A 14742-nucleotide genomic window follows, 5' to 3' on the forward strand; every position below is an offset into this window, starting at 1 on the left:
CAAAACTAGTTTCAATAGTAAAATATTAAGTAACAAGAACGGTACGCATATTTTACCGATCGAATATAATTTTTAACCATAAAAATTGAACGAAGTATGTATTTTTTAATGTGCTAAATATTTTGATGGATTCTTGGATTTGGATTATCCTTAAATCATATTAGGAGGTTTTAAGTATGAAAGTAGATAAAAAGCAGATAAATGATGACATGTGGGGTATTTCGTAATAGATACGAATAAGAATCTCTACGATAATTAATATACAAAATTGACGTTCATAATATCAATGAGTCCTGAACGTATATTATAGTGTCCTCAGCGCAGGATCGTGTTCTAAGAAAAGTTTCAGTTACAATATTTACAGGCTTTACAATGGTGTTTCTGATGAGTATAAAATGTTAGATCCAAGTAGGTTTAAGAGGAAGATCAGATCTTATATCTTCAGTGTATTTTCTTGAGTGTATGTGCGAATTGTGCTTGCTTATATAAATTTTGTTGTTGTTGTCTTAATTCCTTTGTACTTTTATTTTTGTTTCTTATTGATTGAATTATGTTCGAATGTATCTTTTGTAGACTAAAAGGGTTAAGTGGTAGAGCAACTTTGGGTGAACTTCCCCTTGAGATTTCTGGTGAAATAAAGACATTTATTCCATGAAAATTGGAAATTCTCATTCAAAAAATAAGGTGATATCTTGTTTCACCACTTTCGGACCAGCTTCTTGAGTGAAAAATAATATAATTAAAAAAAAAACGTTCAAATCGGACAAGTAGTTCTGACGAAATTGTATCTTGAACTTTTGCCTTATTTTTAGTGATGCGTTAATTTATTGGCGGAGTGTATTTAAATATTTTGTGTTTCACGAATGAACTTGAATTATCATTGAGTTCTTCTATTTATTTCAAAAAATTAAAATAAGATACCAGCAAATTACAAGTGAAATGTTGGTTTTGTAGTTTTGAAGCAACTCTCTTTACATCCTTTTTTCAATGTAGACATTATTTTTTACAAACCAAAAATTATGAGAAATTCACAGAAGCTTCTAATTTTATGTGGTGCCAAATTGCAATTACTTCCAAATCAGCATAAAGATATGAAAACAATTTGATAGATAATTTTTATCAATTTCTTGTCATTTTCTGTTTCAAAATTGTCTTTTGTCAAATTTTCATTTTATTGAAATCGAAAGTGTTTGATATCTGTTTCCTACGTCCTTCGACTATGATTTGTACAATTTGCTAACGCATAATTAGGCATATTTTCGTTTCATCAACTTCAAAGAAAATTCAACAGGCCAAGAAATATTCATAAATATTGTGGGCGATTTCAGGAGCGACACTTATATGTAAAAAATGTTGAAAATAATGTGTTTTATCTGCTGTTTTGCAGTCACATGACGTTATGCGTAGAGACGGACGAAAATAATACCATAAGGTTCCTGAGATTTTCAGTTCACAATAAAATAAAAAGTGAGTTTGTTGAATCTTCTTTATGTACGTATGTATTTCTTTTGACAATATCATAAGTTAACTGAAATTAATAATTTATCAAGTGATATGGATTATGGTTCATGAAAGAAAATATAATTCAAATGGTGAGATGAATCAATTTCTCGGAAGTGACAAATAAAATCAAATAGATACGTAAAATTTATTTAATTGCAATGACAGATTTTATAATCATTAAAACTCTACGTCGGTTTTTGAAAATGACTAATTATCTTTTGATAGTAAAATTGTACCTATAGGTCCAAAATATAGTAAAAAAATTGTCAATTATTATTATCTCCATGGCTAGGAAAAAACAGTAGGTATAGAAGATAAATATTTTTTTTCATATGGAGGAATTGTTAGAACTGAAATTTTATTTCGAATGAAGGTATCTACATTTCATGAACCCAAAATAGAAAATGAATACCTGGAAAATAAATTAATAAGAAATTAGGGAAATACAATTTATGAAAATATTCATTAACTTTTATTTATAATATTTCAACAGGAAATGTATTCAATTAATCTTTTCTTCAATGAAAAAATTTTTATTTTATAAATAAAAATATAATTAATAACAATTCTTTACAAGCTTAAGTCTAGACACCGTGCCTAGACTGGATATTGATATGATGTTGAATTTGATGATTGGAATGGATGAAATACAAATGTCTGTTCTATTGAAGAATTGAAATTGAAAAAAAAAATTGAAATATCAGTATCAAAGTTTTGAAGAGAGTTTTTGGAATTATTCAATCCAGAAGATGTTTCTCAAATGCACTCTGTTTGTTTTCAAACTTTTTCTCCTGTTTCTAAATATATAGTTTACTACCGCTCAGAATATTGAATCGAAATTACCAAACTTATTCAAATTGCTTTGAGCACAATAAAATACTATACAATAGAAACCAGAAAATGAGACAAACAAATGTAGTTCAGAATTTCAAAAGGAGTGCTTCATTTCCACAGTATTCTATTGTGTTTACGGCAAATTTAATTGCTCATTTAGTTTCTGATTTATATAAGTGGGAAATGGTTCAAAAAATGGTTTGAAAAATAAAGTTTTTCATATATTTTATATAGGTTAATTTAGTGTGGAAATTGTGATGAAATTGACATTGAGGCTACAAAAATCGATAAAGGGGTGATTGAGAAGGGTTCCAAAATTGATTCTGCTGCAGGGCGCTTCTATCTTCGCTACGCCACTGACGTAAGCACTAAGACGACTATTCCTACCACAATTGAAGAATTCAAGGAATTATGGATGAACCACGACCAATATACCAGTAAGTACTTGGAAGTACACTTATGCTTAGGGCCAGTTCAATTTAAGTAAGTAAAGTCCCTTTTTGAAACTTGTTTCATGAACTAATTCCAAGGTTGAAGAAAGCTTTGAAGTGTCCTTCATCATAAAGTCTCGATAGTGGCCCTTCATGGCAAGAAAGGGATCCTTTTCTTAACGCATGCTCTGTGACTACAAAATATAACCTCATTCTATTGTGTCATTTCCATCACACGTTCTTCTCTACCACAATTTTTTTTTTCAATTATCATATTTGAATGTTAAAATTAGGTTCGTCTTATAGAGAAATGAAAGATCTAGCAAGGAGCAATTTTTCGTTAATATAGGCTACATCAGAAGCCCAATTCCTGGGTGGAATTAAAGAATTTTATGCCGGACAAAAATTTTTATGATTTTTATATTTTCCAATTCCGAATGAGTGGCCAAGAATGAATTCGGGTTCATATCATGAAGTAAAATGATGGCTACAAATAATAAATTTATCGTACACAATGGTTATCTCTCCTTGCTAGATCCTAGATCATGTCTCTATAAGATGAACTTAATTTTATTACATTCGCGCATCCATAAATTAAATCTAAAATGACGAAAGTGAGTTTGACGGTGGTGAAATGAAAAGTTCCCTTAGAACTGACCAGTCGAGCTTACATTACCAGGGTCACAAACTTATTTATTGAAATGATCATATTATAATTAGGGACCTTTATGTACTTCCACTTTATACACAGAATCTTATACCTATTTTTCTCCTTTTCATCAACAAAATTTCAACATTTAGATCTGTTCAGATTAATTTTATATTTTTTCTTTGTCAAAAAGTCTAAAATCTCTAAGCACTCATCAGTTCCCTCTTAACACTCCTTACAGTAAATACGGAGAATTCACTTGCAATTAAAAAAAAATGTTTGATTTCAATTACGAAATGCATGATCTGATGTCATTTGTTTCGTGTGTTACCTAGCAAGTAGACGTGATTTAACGGCTCTGTTAAAATTGATTGATTGAATATTCACTCAGCTGTATTTTATCTGTTTATTTATGAATATTGTTGTTCTTACTACGATTATTGAGTATTAATTGGAATTGGTTTCACTCGTGGGAATAAAACAGAATTTAAAGAGTTGGTCAAGCAAACTTTCATCGAAAGACTTGACAAATAACCTGGCAGAAAAAGTTTTCGAAAGGTAAAACCTCGGATAAAATACGATGTCAAATTACAGAAAAATTAACAGAAACAAAGGAAGAATTAGACCATTTTCAGTAAAAAAGCGAAACGTCATTTTTTTCGGTATTCCTGAGGTAAACAATGAAAACTTAAAAAAAAAACGGTAACGTCAACATGTGGAGATAAGGTAGTTGATATTACCGAGCAATCCATATACGAATGACATCGCTTGAAAAAGAAAGTAAACAAAATAAATCGTTCTATAATTCATTTATGCAGGAATCCCAAAGGAACGAATTATTGTTATCGAGGAAAGATTCGGCTAAGAATGAAATAAAATTGAGGAAGATTTAACAAGGAAGAGACTGAAACTGTTCAAATGTGCTCTCAAGAAGTATATACAGGATGGCCACTTTTTTAATGGGATTATATTGGTAACTTTCAAACCAAAAGAGTTAGAGGGTCGGTCAAATGGAGAAAAAGTTGCATGCATATAGAAGCATTATCAAGCAGTTCAAACAAATCGAGATTATCAGGGCCGGTTATTGAGATATCATAAGAAAAGTAAATTATGTCATTTTGATTTTTCTTTTTTTCCCACTTTATTTCAAATATCATCAAAAAATGTTACAGGAATTTTTTATTCGACAGTGAATTATCCTCAATTTGACGTAAGCAGATTTCGTATCCAACGTTTCGTACTCTCTGGGCCAACCTAAACCTCATTTTTTTCAATACGGACCTGCATATCTTATGACATTTTTCGAAATAACTTCTAACGCTGAATTCAACGATATATCATACAATGTCATTCAAAGTAGATTTTGACCCTTATCCAATTTTCTTTGGGTCGGATCTGTATTACCTTTATTTAGTTCAATTAACAACATGCAATATGCAATATGCAATAAATTTCGATAAGAAAATCAACTTACCCATCTTGAACTAAATGGAACATATTAGAATCAAAGCAAGAAACCAGTATAATGGTTTCTTGGTTCTTCTTTTTTAATAATCATTTAAATATTTCAATTCATAATAATTAAACGAAAGTATCATTTAATGAAAGAAAAATCAAACTATTATTCGAAAGTAAATGAAAATTAATGAAGTAAGTGTTCGAAATGTCCACCATTTTGTAAAATGCACTTTACGGTTCTGGAACCCATACTTCTTATACATTTGCTTGTTTGGTCTCCTTGAATACCTTCCAAAACATTCTCGATTTTCTCGCGAGGTATCACTATTGTTGTATTTGTCATTTGTTCCATTGAAACAAATTACAAAATCGAACTTTATTTTGAGATCATTACGATATAATTTTTGCAAGGCTTGGTATTCAAATTTAAAATCATTGTATTCGCGTCTCTTGACTATTTTATCAACAGCAGTTTTTGAAAAATTCCATTCACTGGCCACAGTTCTCGATTTTTTTTTCTGGGTTTGATTGAATTTGGGTCAGAACATTGATATCGTTAATAGACTTGTTTTTCTTACATACACACCATTAAATTTGGATGAGGGTCAAAATCACCTAAAAATCAACTTTGAATGACATTGTATGATATATCGTTGAATTCAGCGTTAAATGTTATTTCGAAAAATGTCATAAGATATGCAGGTCCGTATTGAAAAAAATGAGTTTGTGGGTGGCCCAGAGAGTACGAAACGTTGGATACGAAATCTGATTACGTCAAATTGAGGATAATTTACTGTTGAATAAAAAATTCCTGTAACATTTTTTATGATATTTGAAATAAAGTGGGAAAAAAAGAAAAATCAAAATGACATAATTTACTTTTCTTATGATATCTCAATAACCAGCCCTGATAATCTTGATTTGTTTGAACTGCTTGATAATGAATGCAACTTTTTCTCCATTTGACCGACCTACTAACTCTTATGGTTTAAAAGTTACCAATACAATCCCATTAAAAAAGTGGCCATCCTATAGATATAAGAATGTTTAGACCTGGACTATGTGAGGAATTGTAAAAGTTGTAAAGTATATTCTTTGACATCGGGATCAGATTTGGATGCAATTTTATCTGATTCAAATTCTAATGAGAAGAGCTCCAATTTGTCATAAGATATTGCTTGAATATTTTTTGTGTTTTCAGTTCATCATCCGAAAACAAATTATGTTTGTTCTCATGTCAGGTGATTAATTTATTAAGCGGAACGTTTTTTTCATGTATTTGTATTAGAATTCAATTTATGTATCATGTATCGGTGCAGATATCACTTTCTTGTGGGTATTTTTCTTCTTTATCCGTTATTCATAATTAATCCTATATAAAAATTTTACTCAATGATTTTTTTTGTTGCATTGCGTAATACAACATTTTTCTATTTGATTATTGCTGCATATTTTATTTTTTGCTGGTATGGATTGATTTCAATTTTTAATATACAGGGTGTCCCGGGAAGAATGCGACAAACGAATACCATGAATTAAAGTCATCAAGGAGGACCCGTATCAAGAGGTTTCAATCGCCTGAGTGCCTTCGTTTGGGATATACAGGGTGATGTTCATCTTATGAGTGAAATTTCACGGTTCAATAACTCTTTTACTGATCGACCGAATAATTGCAAATTTTGAAGTTTTGTCACCCTTTACTATCGCCTTCCTTCAATATTTCTGAAATCGAGTAAATCAGATCCGGACTAGGAAAATTTAAGACCTTTTCTATTTTCTTGAATATTTAATCACCCTGTATGTTGATATCATGATTTTTTTTTCGTTTTCGTAATAACAAAGAATTAATTCATAATAAAAAATTTCAAATCTCTGCTTGGCGCCATTATTCAGGGTGATCAATAAACATTTCTTCATGAAAGAAATATCATAGTTCAAGATATTTTGAATTTATCGGTAGAATTATTTCGAAAATTGAAGTTGTTTCACCCTTCACGAATGTCTCGCCTAAATTTTCCTCAAATTATTTAGGAAAACTTTCAATCAAAAAGCTGGATAAAGAATAGAACAAAAACAGCAAATAAATTGAAAATATTTGATCTTGAAAACAATTAATCGAAAATAAAATATTTTCAGTTCAGCAGATATACTGAAGGAAGGCGATTGGAAAGGGTGGCAAAACCTCAAAAGTTGAAATTATTCGGTCGATTAGTTAAGGAGTTATTGAACTGTAAAATTTCACTCATAAGATGAACATCACCCTGTATATCCCCAACGAAGGCACTCAGGCGATTGAAACATCTTGATAGGGGTCCTCCATGATGACCTTAATTTATGGTATTCGTTTGTCACATTCTTCCCGGGACACCCTGTATATATTCTCAGTTCTCAAAATTTTGTGGTCCAACATGCCTGACTTAATCTGAAAGTGTGGTTATTAGTGTTCAGTATTAGATGATCAAAATTTAGTGAGTGGGTTAAATTGTTTTTTATATATTTTTCTTTGATGTGGTTCAGTTTGAATAGCTACGCTATACTTCACCGCATCATTGTAATCACAATTATGTTTTTTTTTATCGAACACAATGTTTATGTAACTTTCAATAGAGGCGATTAATTATTATTATCTTAACTTTCTAGTGAGACTTTGATCAGTGACATACTTGACCATGCGGAACTGGAGAGACTTAAGGCATTCAGTTGTTCCGTTAGAAAGCCCAAGACAGAGGAGAAGCCTTATCCTTCCCTGATCGAAGTTATTCAGATGGATATGAGGTATGCTGAAAATAGAGTACTGGCCAAGTTTTTGATGCGAAACAGAAAAGAACTTTTTTGGATTGATCCGAATACACGACTTTCAGCTGCAGCATGCATTATCAAGCGTGGTAGTAAGTTATATTTTATTATTAAACACATGACAGTTATGACTGTCATTATTAATGTCATTTAGACATTAATCTTTAGTTCTGATGAATTTGAGTTGTCCAAGTTCATGATCTTCTTTTAAACCCTGTACAAGGTGGGCAAATAAGCGAGGTAAGCGGCTATATCTCAGGATCCACTCATCGTAGAGACTTGCGGTAAAAAATGTTACCACTAAAGTGTACAAGAGAACACACTGGAAGTTGTTTTGAAGTTCATACCGCTACCGCTAGGGGGCGTAATAGCTACCTTCGAGTAGAAAAATGAATTTTACTCGAAAATGTTTCATATGAAGTTGAAGAAAAAATATCATCACTGTAATCCTTGTAAAATTCTCTATCTTTTTGAATTGTCACTTTCGATTTTATGACATCAAATAAGGGTAGGTGAAAGGGAGAAATCTGACAGATTGAAACGCCTGTAACTTCAGTTTGGCTCAACATTTTTGAGCAAATTAGATCTCATCTGAAAGATAATATCTTGTTGATTGAGGACATAATATACTCATGATAAATTTGTTTTTGCTGATTTCGATAGGGGGCGCTAAGTCAGAAGTTCATTGTTTTGTTCATTTTACTCCGAAATTTCAAATTTAATGTTCCATTAAATTTGCATGAAAAAACCTGAAGGTCGCAAAGCGATAATTTCATGCGTTCTGAAGTTATGGCCGAAAGAAGATATTCTTCAACTGATGCACTGCAAAAAATCAAATTGTGTTTTAAGTTCTGACAGAAACAGAAATCCCATCAAATTTGTATGAAAAAACCAAAAGGTCGCAAAGCGATAGCTTCGGGGGTTCTGGTGTTATGGACGAAAAAAGATATTCTTCAACTGATGCACTGAAAAACTAAATTGTGTCTTCTTTCGGCCATAACTCCAGAACCCCTGAAGCTATCGCTTTTCGACTTTTTGGTTTTTTCATACAAATTTGATGGGATTATCTACATCGAAGTTTCGTCAGAATTGCTCATATATACTAATTGACAAAGAAACTGCAACATCCAGAAGGAGCTGTATGAATTTGAATTTTTTTTTTGGTGAAACATATTGGCGGCTCTGAGACATGAAGTACAGTTAGCTCGGGATAGTATACCTCAAAAAGAAATAGACCATTCTATTGCATCAATGCTGAGACGTGTTGGGGAGTGTATAGATATACGCGGTGGACAAACAAATTATTAAAAAATGTATTGAACCCTTGGTTTTTTTCTATGTTATACCAAAAAATAAATTAAATTCAAACAGCTCCTTCTGGGTGTTGCAGTTTCTTTGTCAGTATAATTCAATAACTTCAAATCATAATGAGTAGGTAATTGAAATTCAAACTTTCCAGATCCGTTTCTAATTGATTGGTTACTGGTCCAGTTGAAGCATAACATAAACTTAGGTTTGGATTGGTACAATAACACTGCTCTGCAACACGCTGTTCAGTCGGGAAGAGAGCAGATAGTTTTGAAGATACTGAAAATGGGTGGAGGTCCCAATAGGATAAATAGGTGTAAGCGCTCAGCAGTGCACCGAGCTATAATAATGGATAGACCTGACATACTGCGTATGTTGTTGGAGTATGGCGGTGACATAAACATCAGGGGACCATATCAATGGAGACCCATTCATACAGTATTTTTCTCAAAATATAGCGAGTGCCTGGATCTAATACTGCGTTACAAGCCGTTGATGAACGCCTGCGACGGATGGCACCAAAACGCTTTATCTCTACACATAAATTTCGGAATAGAAAGAATATCAAATATTGCAAAATTGCTCGACAATGGTAGCGATAAAAATTTCACGAATGTTCATGGATACAATTATCTTCACATGATAGTTTCGAATACAAAAAATGAAAAATACTTTGCAGTAAAAGCTATGGAACTGTTATTAGAGCATGGTATTGATATAAATGCAAAGACTATCTATACTGGTGCAACTCCTTTGCACTTCGCTATTGAAAGAAACGAAAAGTTGGTAGCTCCTCTGTTGTACTACAATTCAGATTTAACATTGACAAATAGAACTAACAAAACTCCTCTAGGATTAGCACTGATGTATAGCGAAGATTCCACTAAGAGCATAATTGCTCATCTTGTACTACAAAAAATGACGTACGATTCTTTGACGCTCTCAAGAACTGATTTAGCGCAACTTAGAAATAAATTTAGTGCGGTGCCATCGATATCAGTAGCTTCCTTGGATATATTGAAGGAATCAACAGTAATCGATTTTCCAAATATTACATATTACGATATCTTAACTGATAATGATTATGAAAATGCCCGAAAACTTCGAAATGCAGATTTCCGCTTTAACGTTCGTAGGACTAGGGGCATTGATATGTTTCCATATTATAGAAATTACTTGAATATGAAAATTGATAGTGCATTCAAACTTTACGAAGCAAAACGTGTAATTGCAGATTTCTTAGTTGAAAATTTCCATGAGATTTTGAATCTTTTCATAATTGAAGATATAATTGATAATTTCGATAAATATTATATATTTCGACTCCATAGACAGTTGTTGGCTAAGATGGCTAATATCTAGAACTGAATAGATTTGGGTTGAATACCAAGAGAATGATCATTTTGTCATAATTTTAAAAAGATGTAAAAATGAAATAACTCTCTCATCTATACATATATTAATACAAAGAAGAAAGAAACGAGTTTATTTGAAGCGACAATTCAAAACTGTTGTGATATGGTGATCTACATATGACTGAAGAAATAATGTTTATTTGGTATCGCCCCTAAGATGTCTACAAATGCATACTTGAAACCTTGATGAACAAACCATGGACTATCTTTTTTTGTGAGTACTTAATTCATTTTATGATTTTCTATGTTAATAATAATAATAATAATAAGAGAGTTTATTCAAGAAAATAAATACATTAAACAAACTCTAAGCTACTGTAGAGTTAATTTTTTACATTAACTGTGCACAGTGCTAACATAAATATTTTTCTTTAATTCTGCCACAAAATATATGTTTTTCTAATTATATACACTCCCATAAATCGTGTTCTCCATCGTAGATACGAGCCTGCATTTGTGAAAATCAAAAATCATGTAACGGTTTTTTTTCTTTTTTTTCTTTGTCAAGTCCGGGTATGTGTCAAATCCATTTTGTATTCATGTCGAAATCGAGTATTTTATAAAGTTTTTTGATTAATTATTTCATGTAATTTTGTTCTATCAAATTTCATAATCCATTTTTTTATTTCTAGTTTGAAAGATCTCTTATTTTTTAGTTTAGATATTTCATCGGGTACTAAGGGGTACAGTCTTGGGGCTATGTAGTCGCAGCATCCTTGACCAAACCTTTTCTTTGATCTTGGGCCTTCAAAATTTCTATCAGCTGCTCTGGTACGATATCGGTGATCATTCTTTTTTATATGAATTTTTCCCTCAAAGATGTTCATAATGATCTTCAGCGCAAATATCTGCCTAATATCGGGTACTTTGGCTAGTTCATAGAGTCGTTTACTTGGGAATATTTTTGGCTTACCGTGTATTATCTTGAGAAAATAATTTTGTAGTACATCTAGTCTTTTCTTGTGACTGTTCCTGTTTCTTGTCTCTTTGCGTTTTCCTTTTTATAGAAAATAATTACTCTTTTTTCTGCTTCTATTCATGCAATAAGTAGGTTTCTTTTATGCCTTTCGTATTTTATAATTTGTTCTCGAAGTTGTTTTTCCTAACTATTATTTCTCTACATCTTCATTTCATCCTTTGCATTGGAGTATACTGGAGGAAGTGGAAGCATTATGATCAATTTTGCGATGAATAAAATTTTTAGTATTCAATTTCAAGTTCCACTCCCAACATGCTTCAATTTAGACGGTAGATGGTTCCTTACAAAATTTAAATTTTTCAGGTAAATGATAGGTTCGTAATATGCATGTGCAAACGCGAAATTTTCAGCATTTTCATATATCTCTTTCTACCAGTCTGAAAATCGGTACGAATTTTTTAGTCTGGTATTAAGTAGTTTCAAGAAAATTTTTACTCTTTTAGATGTGTTATATTATAACTTCGAAACTGATGGCAATAAAAATTAAATCATGACACCAATGGATTCAACTAAAAAAAATGCCGGTAGGATGTTTTCGCTTCATGTTAATAGCACCAAGAATAAAAAAGTTATGAGAACTTTTCATTTCACGCCAATTTCCAAATTCCTTGAATAACTTGAAAACAGTTGAACTTTGAGGTTGCGGTTTCCACCTAATTAATTTTCTCAAAAATCGAGCCCGAAAATGTGGCATTCATTTTTTTCTAGCTCTAAGAGGTTCTGAGATCCTCTCACTAGACAACGAATTTGGGACACCCTATACATGTTTTTGTCGTAGTCGCATTTCGAGAAAACGTCTTTTTATCGATTCTCAATAACCACAAAAATTTATCGATCAAAAAAATGAGAATGAAATAAAAATTTTAGACCGAATTATTGCATGTTTTTTGTTGGTAAACATTCAATTAATTGACTGCGATAGTTATCTTTAAACAGTTGTCGGTTTTATTTAGCTACTCTTGAGTTCATACCCTTTCATTCATATTATATTTATTTTGTTTACCTTCATTATTTGTTTTCACAAATTTGGCGGTAATTTTGTGAATTACTTTCATAACTCTTCCATTATGCGTTGATCGAAAAGTGGATTTGGAATAACCTATATCCTAATACTTGAGTTTGAATTTTATTCCATCAATTAGAAAAATATTTACACAACTAATGTTTTTACAGATCAACCTTTCATGCGCTGAACTTATAGTTCACCATGGTAATGAAGTTGTAGATATGGAACTGGGGTGATCCAAATAATTTTGGGCAGTTATCCCATTAACTAGTGCATCATAGATATAATTTCGTCATGGACCACAATGGGCTTCAATTGCATTTGGATATAATACATGCACGTAGTTTAAAAAAAATGCAGATCAAAATCCTGGATAATACATTATTTGTAAGTTTTGGTTTTTGTGAATATTTATGTTTCTTTTTTTCTTTGTATAAATCAACATACTATTGTATAAGCTGCACTTATGTCTAACAGATAATTACAATCCAATTCAATTCTAACAGAGTCGATAAAATAGTTATTAGGTGAAATTTTATACTATATACATATACAGGGGGACAACGGCTCAGTGGAGATAGAGGACCTCAAATTATGAATGAGGAGTGGGGGTTAAAATGTCCCATGAGGTTATTGATTTCAGACATATAGGGTGATTCATAAAAAAAATGCTGACGATATGAACTCCCATATCTTAGTAAAAATGGCAAATTTTTCGCTGATATTATACAGGATTGTTACTATTCGCAAGATCAAGTTTTTGTTTGAATGGCAAAAATTTTGTATGAATTCTATGTGGAACAATCATCCATCTGGTATGTTTTCAACAAAGTATAGTCAAAATATTGGAATAATTATCAGGACATTTTTTTTTGTTCAGGTTCTGAGGGGGGCACATGAGACCCCCTCTGGTCGGTTAAACTTACTCAACATGTATCGAACAGAGTATCGAACAATGTATCGAATAGAGTAGAAAAACATTCTCTTTACATTGAGTAATAAACCGCTAAGTTTTGCATATCAAAATTTCTTCAATCTTCTGTTGTTTGCATTGAAGAAATTCTTGTTGGAATAAGATAATGTTTTCTTTTTCAAGTTTGGCCGCCTAGAAAAAGGAGAACTCAAATCACCACCTTAGAACATATATATATAGAAAAATATATCCTTTTGAAATTAATTTATTATTTGTAGAAGACAATACTTTGTTGGAATTACACCAGGTTGATGATTGTCCCACATTTTTCAATTGAGTAGAATAAACAGGAGTTCTGGGAGTTATTGAAATGAGTCGAAAATATTGTATTGAGTTTTATTTTATATATTATTTCTATTATATTATATATATATTGTTCTGTCGAAAATATTTTTTCATCAAGAGAAATATGAAATTATTGTAGTGTTCCGCTTTCAACATGAAAACCATACAGAATTTGAGCCATTCAAACAAAAACCTGATCTTCACTCAATATTTTTCGCTTCTTTCCAATTCCTATTTGATTTTTTTTATCTCATATACCGTGATATTTTTCACCTGAACCGTGAATTGAAATTTTTCGATACGGTTCCGCAATTTTTGTAATTTTTGTTGTGAGTTGATGGGGAATGCGTATAGTAACAACTTTGTAAAAAATCAGCGAAAAATTTGCCATTTTAACCAGGATATGGGAGTTCATAGTTTCAGCATTTTTATGAATCACCCTATACAATATCTCAGAAACCAATATCCTTATGGAGCATATTCTATCTCCACTGAGCCATTGTCACCAGTCACCCTATTTAACCAGTCACCCATGATAATTTAATAATATAATAAACTTAGGTGAAAAAAAAACGCAAAAAGTTGATATTTAGGTTTTTATGCGCCTATTGGAGACCATAGAACTGTTGAATGTATTATAAGCAATTTAATTTGTTCTGATCTCATCTTTGTCGGTCATTTTATATAGATGAAGATTTCTGATGATACGATCTCCTGAAACTCGCCAACTCGGCATGAAAATTTGTTGGGTATTTTGGCAATGTTCTGCACTGCAAGATCACCTATTTTTTTTGTATAATTTTCGACACAAAATTTTGAAACTGCAGTTATCAAAAAACTGAACAGAGTTATTCGCATCGAAAAATGGTCTCTGATGTGTTTAACAATTGATGTAATGTATTTCATCACATTCAAATTGCAATTCATTTGTGAAGATATCAGTTTTGTATTGACTATACAGGGTGTTCCTAAATTGGAGTTGCAAACGAAAATGACAGATTCCTCGGATCATTTTAAGAAATAAAGTCCTATAACAAATAACAAATATACACATTTTTATATAAGTAGTCTTTCAATTTCATTGAAAATTGTCTTGATGTGGGGT

General features: G+C 31.5%; 1 protein-coding gene across 5 annotated transcripts; it reads left to right on the forward strand.

Annotated features, from left to right (window-relative positions):
- Positions 1-297: 297 nt before the first annotated feature.
- On the forward strand, positions 298-14488 carry LOC123684440. Of its 5 annotated transcripts, none has more exons than XM_045623709.1 (5): positions 298-408; positions 2572-2774; positions 7516-7763; positions 9131-10608; positions 12547-14488. In XM_045623709.1, exons 2-4 carry the CDS (start codon positions 2749-2751, stop codon positions 10339-10341), a joined length of 1485 nt encoding a protein of 494 aa, XP_045479665.1. In that variant the 5' UTR covers positions 298-408; positions 2572-2748; the 3' UTR covers positions 10342-10608; positions 12547-14488. The 5 variants fall into 5 exon arrangements, with proteins under 5 accessions (XP_045479665.1, XP_045479664.1, XP_045479660.1 ...); XM_045623708.1 differs by lacking the exon at positions 298-408 and adding an exon at positions 1334-1467; XM_045623704.1 differs by lacking the exon at positions 298-408 and adding an exon at positions 1392-1491.
- Positions 14489-14742: the final 254 nt, after the last annotated feature.

This window comes from Harmonia axyridis, chromosome 7, assembly GCF_914767665.1.
Source record: "Harmonia axyridis chromosome 7, icHarAxyr1.1, whole genome shotgun sequence".
NCBI classification, from domain to species: Eukaryota; Metazoa; Arthropoda; class Insecta; order Coleoptera; family Coccinellidae; genus Harmonia; species Harmonia axyridis.